At 33.0% G+C, this 20,156-nt stretch overlaps 1 protein-coding gene and 1 pseudogene across 1 annotated transcript; one reads left to right on the top strand and one right to left on the bottom strand.

Annotated features, from left to right (window-relative positions):
• The first annotated feature begins 697 nt into the window (after positions 1-697).
• LOC110994448 (atrial natriuretic peptide receptor 1) lies at positions 698-16,325 on the top strand. Its single transcript, XM_045630587.1, has 16 exons — positions 698-742; positions 3,227-3,415; positions 3,848-3,983; positions 4,408-4,499; positions 4,878-5,110; positions 5,925-6,051; positions 7,647-7,811; positions 8,407-8,583; positions 9,044-9,200; positions 11,891-12,049; positions 12,448-12,631; positions 13,025-13,171; positions 13,856-14,048; positions 14,740-14,892; positions 15,050-15,170; positions 15,867-16,325. Exons 1-16 carry the CDS (start codon positions 698-700, stop codon positions 16,127-16,129), a joined length of 2,541 nt encoding a protein of 846 aa, XP_045486543.1. The 3' UTR covers positions 16,130-16,325.
• A 974-nt stretch (positions 16,326-17,299) lies between these two features.
• LOC110994447 lies at positions 17,300-19,030 on the bottom strand (annotated as a pseudogene).
• Positions 19,031-20,156: the final 1,126 nt, after the last annotated feature.

Below are 20,156 nucleotides of genomic sequence, written 5' to 3'. Positions count from 1 at the left end.
AGATTTTTCTTTTTTTGCAGAATTTTTTTTAATGACGGCTAGTTGACCCAAACTCTTGCATGCTTATAGAAGTATTAAATAAAACGATTAAAAGTGTATGTCGTCTCAAGGTGGTAGTAGGTACTCTTTTAAAGCGTTTCGAGTATTTATATAATGAATAAACGTAATTTATTTATAAGTTCTAAAACAACATGTATGCATAAAATTATACAAGAAAATATGACATCACAAATTTTACACACATACACATCCATCATGTTATAAAACCAGTAAGCTAACAAGGCGTAAATTAAAAAAAAACATAAAATACAAAACAAAAAAATATGTGGTCATAGATTAGACAATTATAAGTAAATTACTACTCAGTATGACTTATCGTATTCTGACCTATGGCCACAGAAATAAGTAATAACTAAAATACAAAATAGTAATAATATCCAAAAGTAAATAGAAATAAATAGATCATGATAAACAAATTAACAGGATGTTGTTGTGAAATATATCAATATTTTGAACAATGTTAGTAATTCGTTACTTTTATAAAATAGAATAACTTCGAGAGCCGCATTTCATAGCAATTACAAGGAACAAAACATGTTTCATTTATATTTTTCCTTATCTTTCGTGTACAGTTGTTATACTGAGTGTTCGAGGCTCGCTGGTCCGCGAGTTCCTGTTGGCCGCCCACTCCCTAGGCATGACGAGAGGAGAATGGGCTTTTCTTGACGTTGAGATATTTCAGGTATTTATTTAATTTTCAGAAATAATTTCAATAATTATTATTTTATAAATAAAAATTACGTAAATGCGCTCGATTCAAGAATACAAAGGTAGATTAAAGAAGACAAAAATGTGGTTTCCCAATTAAAACATATTTATTAATCAAAAAAATCCTGCTAGACCCGCAAAAGGTATGCAGGATGCTTACCTGATGTTAAGTGATAGAGACTCACATTGTCAGAGGGCTCGTAATTCCGTAGCCGGCTTTTTAATAATTTTCGCAGTTTTCTTGAAGGACCCTTAGTCGAATTGGTTCGGAAATACATCGGCAGCTGGTTCCACACTGGTCGTGAATTTTCGAAAGAAATCCCGCGTAAGTCTATCGTTCTGATTTGGTAATCAATATTCGACGAAAATAACATCCGTTGCGAAGTTTATCTTGTCTTAATAATAAAAATTATATAGGACTTCTTCAAGTAATATCAGGAGATCACTTATAATAAAATTATTCTTCATTATAATACGGAACGCGTTGTTAATGAGTCTTAAATAAAGACGGTTGAAAGCAATTTACAATTGGGGAGAAAATTGAATTGATAAAATAAAATCTAATTAATACATTCGGTAATTTAGTAGTTGTCATACAAAGAAAAACTAAACATGTATATATCGTATTAAGCTTATCGAGTTTGTTTAGGTCTATTAACGACAATTAAGTTTATTAACGTACACGTTATAATTTCAAATAGTAACAAATTATATTATGTACATTATATAAATATCGCTTATATCACACGTTCGTTCGTTCGTTCGTAAATAATCACACAAAATTTAATGGCTCATTACAATTATTTAGTTTATTTTAACTTTAAAGATAACATATCTAAATATTATAATAATATGTTCGCTTATTAATATTAAATTGGAAGACACAGGCAAAGTTTTTGCGTACAAATAAAAGTGGGACAGATTGGTTTGGAGTAGGATTCAAGTGATTCTTTCTGTTACTCAACAGAAAGAATCACTTGAAACTTATATTGTTACTTTATTTTTATATTTGATGTATCTCTTCTAATTAGTTCAACCTTCATAGCTAGGTAATCACTTATTTGTAATATAGGTGGATCAATCATCAAATCAAATCTCTGGATATTATATAATATATAAGTAAAATAGTTACCAAAACAATTTTGTCTTAAAGGCGGTCAACAAGGAAATTGAGTATTATTCTTTTTTATCCAAGGTATTTCGAGTATAACGATTCAAAAAAGGCGATCCATCAAATGCTTTATACTCTACCTTTCAAATCCCTTTATATTTTGGATTTATGTCGACGTTCTGATATCGATATTCAGCATGGCAGGGAAATCTTTATTAGATTTTATGTAAGATTTGTCGAATTTCTTATGTTTTATACATCCTTTTAAAAATATGCATAATTTATTTTCAAACAGCAAAGTTTTTAATTTTTTTTTAATTTTATTTTTTTAATAGTTAACTTTTTTGATTATTATGATTTATTTGCTTGTTATGATTGCTAATAAAGATTGTCATATTTACTATTAATTTATTATTTATATTTAAAATATCACATAGCATAAATTAAGATTTAGTTTGTAGTGTAAGTGTTCTCACTTATAACTAAGTAACTATTATCACTTGTAACATGTATGGATCCCTACAGTTGAGTCACATCATTAGACTTCGAGACTGATCACGAAATTTCACCAATATCACCTCAACCTTCGCGTTCCACAACTGTGCGTGTTTCAAAGCAGTTTCTGCCGTACAAATGAAACCATCTGCCCACTGAAGTATTTCCTAACCAATTTGACTTGGCCTCCATCAAGAAGAGTATACACATGCAAAAAAGGCCGGCGAGCCCTCTGGCATTGAGTGTCCATGGGCGGCGGTATCACTTAACATCGGGTGAGAACCTCTGAAAAACCCCTCTATTTCTCATATATAGTTAACGATCATGCAACTTCAAAAATAATATTGTAAAGCCGTTTTGATACATAAATTTGCTATTTAATAGCAGGTAATTTTTTGTGGTGAAACCCGTTATTAGCCAGTTAAAGAATTATTAACTTTTCTCGTTAATTTAAGTATTAAAATCAATCTTTTTCTAATCTATCTGTATTAGTAATATAAAAACAATTAATTTCGAACTCTCGGTCCATTTGTGTATGCAAATTGTCTCGATATTAATCTTACAATTTGAGTCTTGGAACTGGTTAATTATTTCGTGAAAATCTCGCGCGTTAGTGAATTTTCAAATTAGTTCAGAATCTAGTTTAATTTTACGTTTAGTTTCCGTTACAATTATTATTTATGCATAAATTTACTTAGAAGAAAGTGCGAAATTTATCAATACACAAAGAAAATCTGATAAACACAATTTTATTAAAAAAATCTCACTAACTGGGATTAGCACTCCAAACATAATTTTTAAATAATATCTGCATAAACAAAAGACAAAACAAAAAGGTTTTTTTTGATTAAGGGTGGATATTGGGGTGAAACGGGATGGGCTGCCGGCGATGAACGCGATGCAGCAGCCCGCGCGGCCTATGAAGCCTTACTTCGCGTTTCACTCAAGTTGCCGACGGGTGACAGATTTGATGAATTTGCGGATACAGTACGCAATAGAGCAAAACTGCACTATAACTACACTTTCTCGGACGGTGAAGAGGTAAGTTTGATTTGTGTAATGGGGACATTGATTATTGAACCTAAACATAATTAACATTTTTTTGAAAAGTACATTAAACCAGAAATAATTGCAATAATTAAATGCGTTTTAATTCAGTGATTATATTCATTTATTAATTTTTATTTATTAACACTTCGATACATTACAATATAAAGATTGAACATAATTAAATGAAAAGGAGGGCAACTACTCTATCTATAAACTAGTCGCGTAACATACTATATAACAAGATGAGTTTACCTAATAGAAATAGAAGCCCATATGGCTTAAGTTAAGGCTTCAGTCCATACCTTATCTCTACGATTATAATAGATAAGATAGAAAATTATGTGTCTACGTGCTACGCCGTACCGCGTAGGCTTTCAAGTCGCAAATTAGATGTATACTGTCTAAACTGATCTTGTCTTTAAGGTAAATTTCTTCATTGGGGCTTTTTATGATGGTGTATATTTGCTTGGTATGGCTCTGAATGAGACTCTGACTGAGGGGGGAGACATTCGCGACGGAAGAAATATTACTCGTCGTATGTGGGGTCGGGATTTTCATGGTGAGTACGATTTAATTTTCATAATTTTGTGGATTACACTTTTATCTGCCTATTTGTGGTCTGTTATTAAAGGGGGTTTCTCAGTTTTATTTCCCTATAGTGTATATCTCAATAGAGTCCAGACTTTTTTGACCAGTTGGTAGAAGATTTGGTCTTAGATATTATAGAACAACATATAGGCACATAAGATTGTCTGTTACCCCATTTGACAGATATTAAAAATGTATAAACAGTGCATTGGTATTTTAAAGGTATAATTATTTCTACAAGAAACAAATATCCTGTTTATACCGAGTAATTTACTCAAATAAGCAGACTTGGTGCAATATATTATGGGTTACACAGTTCAATTTAAAACAAAGATACACCTTTTCTTATTCTTCGGAAAGAAAATATTATTAAGTATATTATATTAATTTAATAGGTATAACTGGACACGTGCGAATCGACGCTGTGGGGGACCGAGATGCTGACTACGCCATTCTTGACTTAGATCCGGTCACCGGAAAATTTGAGGTAAGTATTGTTCCGAACCACTTTCGTGACTCAGCAACATTTAAGACAGTAGGGCAACTACCAGCAACTTCAGAGTCGGAAAAAGTATCGATATGAAGTAGATAGACACATAACATACTTCCTAAAAAATTTTTTATAGAATAGGAGCCAAATGGGTAGAAGGATCATCTGATGTTAAGTGATACCGCCGACCATGGGCACTCTCAATGGTCTCACGAGTGTGTTGCCGGCTTTTATTACTTTTGTAGCGCCAAAGCTCATCATGCTCCATGCTAGCTAGTAAGACGAAGTATTATTTCCTTTTCCTTCAGTATTGGGTACAAGGGTGCATTAAAAATGTTTTGCTACACATAGATTATGACTATTTTTTCACTGTAGGTTGTGGCATTCTACCACGGTCTCAATATGAGCTATAAGCCAGTAGCTGGCAAAGCAATTCATTGGCCTGGGGGTCGTCGAAGTCCACCTCCAGATAAACCACGCTGTGGCTTCCTTGGAAACGATCCTTTGTGTCAAGGAGGTAAAGAACTTATTAATATGTGCAAGAAGTTTTACCAATTATTTATAATCCATATTGGACTGTTCTTTCTTATAACTAAACAGTACTACATGTGCGTAATTTGTTTAATACCTCCAACGATAACATAGATTAGATAATTAAAAAGAAAACACCGTAGATTATATTTCAATTTATGTATAACATATATGTATTTTTACTACCCAATGGGTTGTTTTGAAATCTTCATATGCAATATACAGAACATTACACCATCGTGTATTGCTCGAAGTTTTTAACCCTTAGTTTAACTTTGTATATAATTTTAATTGGATAACTTTTATCGTCTAAGTCGGGTCAAGTTAATGAATATTTATGGTTTGCACGCTGCTCAGAAGCACAGACTGTTATAATATATGGTTTTATCGGACTCGCTGTGTTTTTTACACTAGCGGTTACTGCATCTTGTATTGCATACAAGTAAGTATATTTTGTTTTTTATATAACTTCTGGTTATGCACTTCTTGCACTCATCATTTTTTATTTATTGTTTTCTTTTCTTACTAGGGTTGCCTGGAAGAGATCGCTTGTTAGCGATAAGGCCGCCTGTTGCATCCCTTGTAATTTATATGTATTGTGTTATTTGTGTTTCTTTCTAGCAACGTGTAAATAAATAAATAAATAAAATGAAGTAAGTAACAACAAAATCTTATACAAAATAAATATTTACACGTCGAATAGTTAGTATAATTATATATACATCCTGTTTCGGTGTTAAGTTAGCACAGTAAGTCGTTTTGGAATTAATTTAATTATGTTTAATATAAAGATAAACATAGAACCGTCAACAGAGAACAAAAAAAAATCACGTCGAATCAAATTAAAAAGTTTTAAAGTGCATCTTAAGTTATTCAAATTAATTCTTAAAGGCAGATGAAAATCGATGCGGAATTGAACAACACAGCATGGCGTGTGAGGCCTGAAGAGGTTCTTGTTGAAGTGGCCACTGGCATTGGAACTACTCCCGTTCTTCACAGCATTAATGAGGTGTTAAAGGTAAACTTATCAGCATTTACAATAATAATAAATGCCTGCTTAGAGTGTTGTAATAAATATTCAAATTAATTAATTAATTTAAATTCACCGTCAACGATTTTTTATATATTCGATGATTCTAATAATTTCCGCTTTAATTTTTGTGCATAAAGCACTCTTATAGCTATCTATAACGCCACTATACATATTAAACTTTTAACAAACTACTTCAACATTAAGTTAACTAATACATAACTAGTAACTATCGTCTAGTATTCGGGCTCAAAAATTTAAGATTATATCGAATCCAAATATGGTTAAAATATAATGTATTCACTTGTGAACATCGATTCAATTCAATGGTTCTACAGCGCATGAGAAGAACTTGTACGAAACTTTGCGCCATACATTTACTGATAAACATGTTTATGAATGAATGTTTATTACTTTAGTATTCTCAAAGTCATACTTCAATAAACTTGCGTGCACTTTCGGATATGACATTTACCGGATATATTGTCGCAGTAATATTTCTTTCCTTTTGAGGGACCAACAGGAGTTAAAAAAAACAATGAAACCATGATGCGTATCGATGACTTTTGTTTTCCTAGGAATTTGCAAGCAATACAATATCGTTAAATGAACAACTGCGTAGAATATAAAACATGTCTAATACACTTTCAATTAATTAATTTGATGGCATTGTTAAAGGGATCGTATGAAGTGAATAGAGTTAATTTAATTTAACAGTCAGTAAGTGCATTGTGTTTTATTGTTTGTTCCTCGGGCACCAATTAAACGAAGCCTTCTAGTAATTGAAGTGAAAAGTAATTTGCAATTACCTAGAACTATTCGAAATGGGAACATAGATAAGCGTATATATTGGTACTTCTTTACATGTTTGAGACTTTACTGCTTAGTGGTATTAAACTAACGGAGTGCGGGTTGCATAGACAAAAACACCAATTTTCGTTCTTCCGGTAGTCCATAAAGTACAGATTGACTTCTGTTAGCGACCTGTCTTTATTTTAAATATAGAAAGTTAAAAAAGACACGACCAATAATTCTAGAATATTTGTTTTCTATTTGCTTTTAGAAGTATACTTATGTAATGAAATATAGGTATAGGTTTTCTAAGCCTATTGATTCTTCGAAGAATTGTTGGCCTTGTTTGCAACGACGGCGTTTGACGTTTCCGCTTCAGTGAAGATTTTTATAACGTCCTTGACGAAGCCAATATCGTCCAATTCATAAAACGCCTCGAGTGATTGGAACATGTCCTAAACACGACAGAATCTCAAGGTCCTTACTTAACTAACAACCTGGTGGCAAGAGAAACCCTGGTAGACCGAGGTTGCATTGGTCGGATATTGTTGTTAGACCACGAAACAAAAGGTGACGCAAGAAGCACGAGATATATTGCGATGATGAAAGGTCTCTTCAGTAGCTGAAGCGCTGTATTGATGATGATGATTATTCTCATCAAAACTATTTTTCAATTACAGATATTCTTTTTTTAATTGGCATGATTGCGTTGCTCTCTTATAAATACAATGAAATGGATTTTGAGTCGCTAATACTTTGAGGGGTGTTTCAATATCTTGTTTCGTTTTTAGCTATCTCTAGGTTGGAACATACGCAACACAAATTCAGTCGGCACTCAGTCGATAACATTGTCATCATTTACCGTTGGTCTATATAAGGGAAACAGAGTCGCTGTGAAGAAGATACATAGAAAGAAATTGGATTTAAATAAAAAACTTTTGTGGGAGATAAAACAGGTCAGTTTTTTGGAATAATGGTTATTTACTTAAATACGTTTATTTTTGAACTATAAGATCATCAAGGTATCACTTATTCCGCGTCATTAAATTCGTACTTGTAGGCATCCCTACTCATCGGCAAAGAAGACAGAGGGTGTAGGCCGAGAGAAAAAGCCGGCGTAAAAAACTCTCGGTACTCTTTTAAAAAAGAAAATCATCAAACAATACTACACTATTTTAAACAAATATAGCAAATTAATAAGAAGTATTTATTTATTTTAGTTATACTTAATATCTAACCAAAGATGGACTAAATAATACATAAAGGTATTTTTCAAGGCCAAATATTTAAGAAACTTAAAAAAATATATATATAAAATACATAAAACTAAGTAATACTTAATTCGGCTGTGTTGTGGACCTGGAGGGTGTGTATATGGGGTGTGCTTATAATATAGTATATTCTTAATACTTCTTTTATGCATATTAAACTTAAATTGTGGTCTTGTATGCCATTCTTAAAAAGGTTGCATTGTTTTTTTACCTTGTATATGTCCAATATCAGCGACATATACAAAAACTATAGTTTACTGTACACAGTGCATATTTTCAGGCACGCAATGTGTCTCATGAAAACACAGCGCGCTTTATCGGTGCATGTGTGGACTGCCCCTTGGTGTTTATTCTCACTGAGTACTGTCCTAAGGGCTCCTTGAAGGATGTTCTTGCGAATGAGGAGTTACAACTCGATTGGAACTTTAGGACATCGCTCGTACATGATATTGTTCAGGTACTGGTTATTTCTTTATACGGGTAGCATATATGCTATAAAATATAAAAGACTTATAACTCTCATGGACTAAATTCACAATAAGACGTTCTGGAGGAAGTCTTAACTTATGCATAAACGTAATCAATATGGGTAAGATTGAAAGCCAAGTCTAGATAAATCTAAAGCTTTATCTTTTTTATTTATGAAGTATACTAATGAAAAAAAACATTGTTTATTTCTTTAATATTCTCTACGAATTTTATACACATTTTTGACATATGGAAGTCCTATTTAGTGCTAAAATTCGACTCTGAATTTCTCTGATATTGTCGTTTAGCTCGAAAGGGGTCTTAATACTTTATTTCTTAAGAAACTCTTCCGTCAAGAAAAATTCAACGCTGTGTGTCCATAATTTGCTATTTACCCAATAATATTTTCAGTAAAAGTACTAATTAAATTGTAATCTTTACATCTCCAGGGTATGTGCTACCTGCACAGTGGACTAGGAGCACACGGCAAACTCCGTTCGTCGAATTGTTTGATTGACGGACGCTTCGTGCTCAAAATATCCGACTACGGACTTAACACACTATGCACGCCCACTGACTTGATAAAGGATGACTCTTATTACTACAGTAAGTTAACATAAACAAATATAGTTTAAATAATTTTATTTCTGTTGCGATTGAAAATCATAATAATGAGGAGGAAAGCCGACTGCTTTCCTCCTACTTCGATTCTGGTCCTCTTGGAGAAGAGACTAGAAGAGGCTGTGGGGTTCTTAAGCGATAATTAAAGACCTAAGTTGGCGCCTTGTATATAGCACCGGTAACCCCAAAGTTGGTGCTTTCCTCTCTCAACGAATTATCGCAATACATATAGCGTCAGGAAATGCAGTCAGTGCTAGCGAAAGATATAATTTTCTTTTTATTAATATGTAATTATTTTTATTATTACTATGTGGGTAAAGAAAACTGTCACCACATTATATATCAACAACAATATATTCGAATGGTGTTTCAATTAATATGACTATCAGTTATACAAATCCCAAAGCAAATTAAGATTTTTCATTGATTTAATTTCATATATCGTGTAATACGAGAACAAGCTGTATTCAACTTAATACGAGCAAGTATTTATTTTTAAATATTCTGCTTTATCACTTAAAAGCCACAACACGATCAAAGTTAATTTTGACGATTACCTTGTCTCGACTTAAAGACGTTTATATATCAGTTATATCCTGTACTATAAAAAGGTAAAGTATTTTAATCTGTAGAAAATCATTCCTGAAACTACTAAACAGATTGTCGATTGCTATAAAAGTTATATTACTTGGCCAGAGGCTTAGTCGCGTATTTGATTTGAACCGTCAAATGCGTAACCAAATAACTGAGGCGGCAGGTAAAGTTATATTTCTTTTGAAACTCTTTTTCGAGGGAAAACGTAACTATATTTACATAAGGCGCTTATAAGATTTTCCTTAAGTATACGCCCATAATATACTTATTCTTTTAGGAATAAATTTAAAAATGTCTTTTGGGTTATGGATTTTACGTGATTTTTGCTATTTAAACGTTCATAAGTCAAGTAATGCCTTATATATATAATGCTGATATTCAATCGACTTTAAACTTATTCTCTTAAAACGCGCTACCGTTGTGTCGGGCACCTCCCTCAAAGGCCGGCAACTCACCCACCTGCCTACCCTTTTTGGGCGTCCCGCAGGCTCGGTTGCATGTGGCAATTATAGGCCGGCTTATACTCCCGGGATTGAGAGTGTCCATGGGCGACGGTTTGACGATGGGACTGATGGGGTCACTTAACATCAGGTGAGCCCAGTACCGTTCGCCTCAACGATGCATCAAGATTTAAGATGTAACTTTTAATCATCCCTAATTATTTTATGTACTACGCTTGCCTTACAGCCCATTCTGAGCTGACGAATAGGGGATTGTGTAAATTTTTATTTCTTCTTAGGGCCAACATTTAAAATACTACAAATACTTTCATGGTTTTCAAGGTTTATCTTGAGATAGATAATCCTTGATCATCAAAGATATCAAAGAGAAAACATGTAGGTATTATTCTAAGAATAATTCATATTAATTTGATAAAGTAATAATATATTTATTAATGTGATATTTTATCACTACAAATAATATAAAAATTGACTATAATGATATGTATGTAAAATTCATTTTAAAATAAATTTGCACGCCATAAGGTGTTATATAAAAAATAAATTACTATGATTATTATTAAAACATTTAATATCCCAAGTTCAACTCCCAACATTACTATTTTATGTTAAATCTCAAAAGGTGTAAAAGATAATTGCCTAAATTTAATAAGATACCAAACCTTGATTGCTATTGAAACTGTTAGAACTTTGTAAAGTAATAATGATTTTATGGTTATTACGTTTGGGATATTCTGTGGAACTTTTATAGTTTCAAAATTCGTTGTACATTTGGGACGACATTATGTAAAAGTACTTAAAAAATCTGTATTCATATAGGTAGTCATAGTCATAGTCATAGTCATAATATCTTTATTCATTTAGGTAAACAAGTACACTTATGAACGTCAAAAAAAAATTAAATAAATTGTTAATTTACATTTACTGCCAGTTCTCAAATCAAGGGCGTAGAACGGAACAGACGAACTGGCAATAAAGTCTCCGCCACTCTTTTTAATCGCCAAGTATTTTCTTTTACACAACGGAGCTGCAACCATTACACCAGGTTCCATGTGACATCTTGAGATACAAGAAATTAATATAAATTAAAAACGAATATTTGTCCTCTATCAGCAGGAGGCATGGTGAAATAGTAAAATAAAGTATTCGTAAGCCTGAATTTGGGAGAATTTAAGAGAAATCAAAGTTTATTCTTAGACTTCACGAAAATTACAGATATTATGAAAAGCTTTCTTCTCATTTTATTTAAATTATATATTTTTTGTTCCTACTAATATTAGCAAAAAGGTCGACATCACAGGAGACCGAAGAGCTGTCTCTATGCTGCCTCAAAGATTATTCTAGCTATTTAAAGAGGGAATTTTAGTATCTTCAGAACCTTGCCTAAATGGACTCCTTTTAATAATACATATATTTTCGGTGGCGGAACGTGGTGAAGCGCATCACATCTGCGCCTTCTACAACATAGCGATCATGACCGCTCTCTCAAGAGCGTACCGAATAAGAAGAATATTTGATTATATTTTTTGGTTTTTCGTTTTAGACTGGTTTTTTTTTTGTTTCTTGTTTTCGTTGAATCTTGTATTTAATACTAAAGCAATGTTCCTGATTATTCTTCAGAATTATTATGGACAGCGCCGGAACTTGTGGCAGGAAGTGTGTATCCCGGCATAGTAGCCTCGCTGAAAGGGGACGTATACAGTTTCGGAATAATATTAGAAGAGATTGTGCTGAGAGCAGGCCCATTTCACCATTACACTTCTAGTATGTCGAATAAAGGTATGGTCTGTGTTTTCATTTCTATTGTCTATATTTCCTACAATATCATTGCTATTACGCTTCTGTGGAGTTAAGATAGTAAATATAGTGCATCCTTAATATACCTAAATCAACGACTTCCACGATTTAAACAATTCTTTTTAATCCCCTTGAATTATCCATAAGATTCAATGTAAAACATCAATTTACGTTACGAACATTTTTCTGAACAACCTCTTTATAACGAATTTTCAACTATCAAGAAAAAGTATAGAAGCGTACTTCTCCCTTAAAAGCCAGCAACGCACCCACTAAAATGGGTGTCTATGGGCTGCGATGACTTCCTTTTTGGGTGTACCGTAGGCTCGTTTGCCCCCCTTTGTAAAAGAAATGTGTGCCTTACTAATGTATATTTGTAGAAATAGTGTCTCGTGTGTGTGCCCACGAGTGCCCCCCTTTTCGACCCGTAGTGGGGGTAACTGAACCAGCGGCTAATGGAGGAGGGGGTGCGGCCACTGAGCTACTGGAACTGGCCGCCCGATGCTGGGTAGAGTCGCCCGATGAAAGACCGACATTTGATGTCATTAATACTAATTATATTAAGTAAGTAGAAATTATTTTAATATTGATAAATATTAAACATCTAAAATATAGGTTCCTTAATATTAGATACCATATACAAAGATTTATCTCGAAACTTTAATATTGTTGCGTCTTCTGCGTATGAAGACGTCTTCATCTTTTATTATCAAAGCTTAAAAATATTGAGTATTAAAAAAAATCCATATTTTTTTGACAAGAAATCAAGTACTCTTCTGTACCCTGATGATGAAATCATACTTAAAAATATATTATAATGGATGTGGAGATAATGATCAAAGTATTTAGAGTATTAGTTCACCACTGGTCGCCCACACATATATTTCCCACCTTAGTAAACAGCGTACGCATATCAAAGAGAAAAACCCAAATATGAAAAGCATTTATTATTTGCAGAGGCTACTGCGATAATCTCATGGATGATCTTTTGAGCCGAATGGAGCAGTATGCTAATAACTTGGAGTCACTTGTTGAAGAAAAAACTGAACAGTTATCGTTAGAGAAGAAACGATCAGAGGAGTTATTATACCAGGTTTTGCCAAGGTGATGATAATTCAATGTATTTATAAGGATTTTTCAATCTATAGCTAGGTTCAAAAGGAACCACGTATATAAGTTAACTTTAAGCTAAGAGGCTTCGATTTCCGACCAAACTTTAATTGCTTTTGTGATAGCTTATAAAAATTAACAGTTTTGTCCATGTTATATATAGTTATGTAAATAAGATCTTCATTACATTTTCTGTTATGTAGTATTCTTTCTACATTTCCAAAGATTAATACAGATTTTTAAAAGATTTTTTTTTAAATTAATACAGATATTATATTATATAAATTAGACTTTTTTCACTATCTAAATGTAGTATTAGACTTTCCTTTAAAATACTTTTTTTTATTTCAATCTTTAATTTATCAAATTTTTAAAAACCCATTTTTCGTCATTGTAGTCTTTATCAAAATTAATAATAATGGATATTAAACTTATAAATTAAAATTATATTCGTCTCATATATGATAAAGTTTATACATATATAATACTTCCTATCTCATTTTCCACCCGTTAAATCTTATGAATATAATATGTGTCCATCTCGTTTTATTGTCGCTTTTACGTTTCATCCAACTTCTGATCATAACGATTTCATTCACTTAAATAAAAACTTATGATATAAAAAAAAAACAAGCCAAATGTTTATAGTATTAAAAATAAAAATAAATATCTTTCTAGGCCAGTCGCTCAGCAGCTTATGGCAGGCGAAGTGGTCCAACCAGAGAGCTTCGAATGTGTGACAGTATACTTCAGTGACATTGTAGGCTTTACCGAACTCTGCGCGGCCTCCACACCTATTCAAGTTGTGGATCTGCTTAACGATCTGTATAGCACCTTTGACCGGATCATCGGGTTTTATGACGTTTATAAAGTATGTATATTTTATAGAACATGCATGTCTGTGTGTTTTTGATGCCTTGTACATGAATGACAAGGGTGATTACTATATGTATGCAAAAAACTATAAGAATTTTGTATCAGTTTCGTGATCATTTCTTCTGAGCTCGACACACGCCGGCTTTCTAACGCATGCCGGTTTCCTTACAATCTTCATCGAAAGAGCAACTGTTAAACCACCATCTTCATGTGGGACCAGCTGCCTACTGAAATATTTCCGAACGAACTCGACTTAGGTTCAAAGAAAAGAGGCACCGGCGCTAACATCTTAAGCCTGCCCGTTTGCCCTGTTTTATTAATTTTAATAGAAATGCGGTTATGAACAAACACCAGGGTCTCGATCCGCCAATGATGGCGCATGACAGTCACACGTTAAAGTCACCACTGCTCATACAAGCAATACCATAATAAATCTTGAATGCCTATATAATGTTCAAATTCCGGCATAGCACCATGTTATCACTTCACATGTGAATTCTCTCCCGGATTTTCTATTCGGTTGCTCTAACCTTGAATATTAACATTTTGTGTTGTTGTTGATTCGAAAACTGGCAGTAAATGTAAAATTAATACCATTTAATGTATATATTATTTTTTTGACATTTATAAGTGTACATTGTGTTACTTACTTACTTAGTGTACATTTTTGACTTTCACATTTATAGGTAGAAACTATTGGTGATGCGTATATGGTGGTATCTGGTCTACCAGAACGCAACGGAGATCAGCATGCAAGAGAAATATGTCTCATGGCACTCGCTATAGTAGAGGCTGTCAGAACTTTTGTCGTCCGCCATCGTCCCACACATAGGCTTGAGGTAATTCACCGTAAATTGCTTCCAAGAGCATAAAATTGGTGTGTCTTGGAGAAAAGCAAATAAAGAATATAGAAGTATGAATTACCGGTGAAAAAAATTTTCACACGAAACAAGTATTTATCTAATAGATTTATAAGAAATAATTTAACGTTTCTAGGTGAGGATAGGTATTCATTCTGGGCCAGTGTGTGCAGGTGTGGTGGGTGTGAAGATGCCACACTACTGTCTCTTTGGAGACACTGTTAATACTGCTAGTCGTATGGAGTCTACTGGACAACGTAAGTTCTGTTTAAATAACTTAACATTGATGGTTCAAGCCAAGATGATTCAAGATGGTTTAAGAACACAATAACCAAAATATAAGTTTGGAACCTGGTAGATAGTACTGGTGAACCAAGAGCTGGTGAGTTCCTCGCAATGCATATTACGCGAGGAAATGCTGCCATCATTAAAGGTACACTGCCACAGAGAACACCACTACAATTACAAAAAAATGTTTTGAATCATTTATCTATCTCTTTTTTTGCATTATTATTAGTATTTTTACTATGTAGGTTAAGTATATTATAAAAACTGAATATTTATGTGTTGGAAATAAATATTCATATTTAAACAAGAGTTGCTGTATACAAAATGCCATAAAATACTAAGTATATTCATACATACATAGTATATGTCATATGTGACGTTTGCAATTTTGACACGTGTCAGGTACTGATGCAGCGTTAAGAATATTCTTAATTTTGAAAATATATTTAAATAAAAACAATATTGTATAATCAGTTAGTTAATTGTATTGAATACTTTGTTTGTTTGTTCCTTTTTGTAAATCTTTTTAGTTATAACATATCATGTTTTTATCTGTGGCTATGTTTTCGGTGTATTTGTTTACTATTATATGTATTCTGTGTTAGCTGTAGGAGTACAAAAAATAAAAATAAAATAAATAAAAATAAAATAATTATTATTTACAGCACTCCGCATACATCTAAGCGAAAGTACGCGGTCACTTCTGGATCAATGGGGCACATTTGTGGTCGAGCGTCGTGGCGATGTCGAACTAAAGGGACGCGGTAGAATGCTAACACATTGGCTGGTCCACTGCTCGGAGCCAGAAGCCCGTCTGGTTCATGAACCACAGCCACCGCCCCAGTACCCCATTTTGTTCCCCGCTATACAACCCCCAATCATACACACGCCTTATTTAGTAGTTGAGCCGCCTACAATTGCAGCTTAAACGATGCTACTGACTTTATTGTTATACTTTCTTATTTTTGTTAATAATTTCTAATTTATTTATATTCTCGGAATAAAGAATTTATTTAGATTATTATGTGTTGTTTAAGAAAATAACTAAAAGGTTAGTTGACATTACAGAAGGTCAAAGACCTGGCAGCTACCACAGACAAAGAATTAGTCTAGCTATTTAAAAAGGGAACGCTGCCAGTATCTTCGGAACCTTGCCTAAAGAAACTCCTTTTAATAATAAAATTTAGGTATTTTATTATATTTTTTAAGATTGTTAAGTATTACTTTTATATTCTGTAATTTGATTGTTGTATACTATAAAGTTTAATTAATTAATTCATGTTATTGGTGTAACGTGATGCGTTTATAAATATTATATTAGTTTCGCTATCTCAATTACTCTGCTTTTTATATTAAGACGTGTATTATTATTAGTGATGTGTACAACAAGCATAGTAGAAAACAAAATTAAAATATATATTATATTATGAGTATAATATTGTCTTTAGTAATAATAAAATATTACTATATGTTCTGTAATAATTATTTTTAATTCATCATTTCAGCACATGCACAAATTTTACCCTGGTAGCAATGCTTTACATGTAATCGAAAATTTTAAGATATATCGTTTAGCCCCCAACCGAATATATAAACAACGAGTAATGAAGACTTCGCAAAAGGTCATTAATCTTAATATCTACAAGGCTCTGTAAACATAAATTAACATTAATTAAAGGGATCGTGTTACCGTGTCTAATGAGGAAATCTTTTGTTAAGAATATTTAGTGAAAATTGACTAAATTCGATCAATAGCAAATGTAATATTTAGTTTTATAACACAAATTATATTTTTATACGAAACTTTATAGATTTACAACTTATAGACATAACTCGATTATTTATTTTTTCATAATTACTGACTTACTTTACTTCATACGAATATTATTATTTAAACAAAATTTGAAATAATTGCGTTTCTTCATCAATGCTATAAAGAAAATCTATTCTCATAGTCATTGTTTTGCATAATGTTAGCTTTAAAACTATGTCAAATTAATGTTTTATTACTTATCTAGATATGTTATATGTCTATTGAAGTTAATGTAAAATAAATTATTTACTATTGAACTTTGACTTTAATTAACCTTTCTACAAGTTATCTACGCCATCGAACAATTAAAATCTCAACCACAAAAACAATCACTGATAATATATAACCGAGGATAAGAAAAATAAAGTAGCTACTTGCTTGTCTTTGAGTAAGAGGAGAAGTATCTGATGCTTTAACATCTTTCAATGGCTTTTGTTCTGCGTCCTTAATCAATAACCCACTTTCTAGAAGTCTCGGTAACCACACTGATAGCGGTTTCATAAAAGGAGAACTCTTTTGCATCCAAACAACAAGAGGGACCATCAAAATGGAATCCGGCAAAACATAGCCGCACTGCTCTTCGCTGATCGCATCTGCTAAACATAACGTCCAAGCATATTCCAACGACGTTGCTATGACGAATTTCTTTTTACAATCTAAAACGTCGCGGAATATCTGTTCGTAATCGGTGTCTGTTATAACTTTAAAACCTTCTCTAAACAATGGATCATGCTCGAAATAATCCAAAATTCCTGATCTTTCACCATAAGTGAACCCCTCATCGAAAGCTTCTTGCAAATTAGCAAAATTGCCAACAATTGTATCTGTTTTTAACGCTCCTATTAAAACACTCTGGTAAGCACTCCTTACGAAAAATGTAAACCATAACCATAAACCGATAATATAGAAATCTCTATACTTTCTGGGCGTGACGCGGATAGGCTGACCCATCAAAACACCCCAGGTTCTAAACGTAACACTATTAAGTTTTTTAAACCCTTAAAATAACGATAACTAAAATTTCTGATGGGCTTAAATCTCATACCATATGGAACGAACTTAACAAAAAGAGTGACGACATGAAGACCGAGCCACAAATAACCGTTTAACGGGGCTAGAAGTTTCCACAACATTGTTCCAGTGGTAGTAGTTGGTGGCGCGATCCAAGCCAGGCGTATTCTAAAATAGGGTGCGGAATAATCAAGAAGATTTGCCTTTTCGTATCCTAGGGCGGCAGTGGAAGTGGAAATATTCGCCGCACCAGCGATTACATCATTGAGCGATTTCGTCCAATTCACAGCACCGTCTGAGTCTATACTTATATATTTTTTATTGCTTATTACAGGCTTGAAATTCATTATGTCCCCCAATATATGATGCATGGATTTTTTTATCATTTGCAACGGAATTTTCCTTTCAGTAGCTGGATGGTAGACCTTGGTTGTTGATATGAATAAAGGACAACCGTTCATGTTAGACATCTTGTCTGGATAGAAATCATTTGGGTCTATATCAGTTTCTCCCCAGAGTCCTATCAAACTAGGCTGTACACTTTCGCAGCTCGACGGGTTTTTATACGGAAAATATGTGTACAAGGCGATCTTGTCCATTTTAGTAAAGACGATAACCAATACATCGACAGCATAATAGCTTCACATATGACTAAAAATTCGTTTAAGTCGTTTTGGTTTCGAGAATAAAACTATTAAAAATTTTGCTCCGCCATGTAGTATTGTTTTTCCTGTTAAATCTGGTTTCAAAACACCAAAGAGCTTTACGAATCAAAAATACGAATTTAATAACAAGACAACTTGTTTTGGTACTTTATCTTTGGCTTCGACTATAAAAACCTTTAAACTCCTTCAAAAAATTGTTGATCAGTGAACTATTAACATCTCTCGCAATAACAGTAGTTTTCGTTCTATATTCAAAGTCGATATTTGCTACTTGAACTACTGTTTGAATAATTTTCTCTTCTTTACTTTTTGCAACAATTCCATAGGAATGAGACGTCATTAAAATCCACGCACAAAGTATAAGGAGACGGTAATGAGGAGAAAGATCTCTTAAACGTATTAGCATACTTATGTTAAAAGTATTAAATAATAAAAGTCACAATTAATTAATAGTGATCATAAAATAATTTTTACTTGCAAAATTGATAAGCCTAGCACCATTACATTGTTGTGACTGGGTCTTCCATTTGAATTATTCGCAAAATGAATTGTTCATAAAACAGTTTAATTGCTATGCTTTCAGGATCAAACGATTAATCATGTATTGTGTACAAGTTGTCTCAATGGAAATAACAATAGAGAGACATAGAAAGAAAGAAAGAAAGAAATAACTTTATTAGCCACAAAATACATTAATTGTTTCTATAAAGTAGAGTGCACTGGCCCCCACACTAGGATTCCCTGTGTTGTGGGCAGCCAGTCTCTTCCTTTTACATCTAGACGTTACTTAATTAATTAATTCTACTTAACAAATTTATACCTACACTATTTTTGTACGATTAGAATGTTTTCTGTGTTAGTATAGGACAGCTTGACAAGATATTTTTTGAGTTGTTTAGTGAAAGTATGAAGTGTGATTTTTGAAATGTTAGTGATAATTTTATTTTTAATAAGGTGGTTAAAGATGAAAGGACCTCGGAAGGAGAAAAAGCGTTGAGCGAAAAAAGTGCGATTTTTAGGTTGCTTATATAAAGGTTTGCGTTTGGTTAGATTTGGTGTAGGGGGTGTTAGTTTCCAAAAAAGCCTGCATATTGCTATTAAATAAAGTTGTCTTACAGTTAGGAGCCCTGCTTCGCTGTACAATTTTGATGTTGAGTAGCGGAAAGGTTTTTTAAAGGATATTTTAAGAATGGCACGTTGGGTGCGCTCAATTTTCAGCATCGGGGACAATGCCGCTCCACCCCATACCGATATGCAGTAAGATAATATCGACTGGCATAATGCAGTATACACTATCTTGGTTGTATGTGGGTCAGAAGGTTTTCTAAGGCGTTTGAAAACATTTATAAGTTTGCGAACTCGTGAACATAGATAGTTTATTTGAGGGCTCCAACAAAGCCTTGAATCTATAATTTCCTTTATCGTATATATATTGTTGAAGTTAAAAAAGGAGACCCGTAAATTTT

Source organism: Pieris rapae, chromosome 1 (assembly GCF_905147795.1).
Source record: "Pieris rapae chromosome 1, ilPieRapa1.1, whole genome shotgun sequence".
Classification (NCBI taxonomy): Eukaryota; Metazoa; Arthropoda; class Insecta; order Lepidoptera; family Pieridae; genus Pieris; species Pieris rapae.
This window is presented reverse-complemented; position numbering and strand designations above follow the sequence as displayed.

Excerpts from the sequence above, each read along its gene's own strand:
- LOC110994448 (XM_045630587.1), top strand. The coding sequence starts at position 698 with ATGACGAGAGGAGAATGGGCTTTTCTTGACGTTGAGATATTTCAG. Across the intron at positions 743-3,226 it reads TTGACGTTGAGATATTTCAG|GGTGGATATTGGGGTGAAAC; the intron begins GTATTTATTTAA and ends TTTTTGATTAAG. Across the intron at positions 15,171-15,866 it reads TATGGAGTCTACTGGACAAC|CACTCCGCATACATCTAAGC; the intron begins GTAAGTTCTGTT and ends TATTATTTACAG.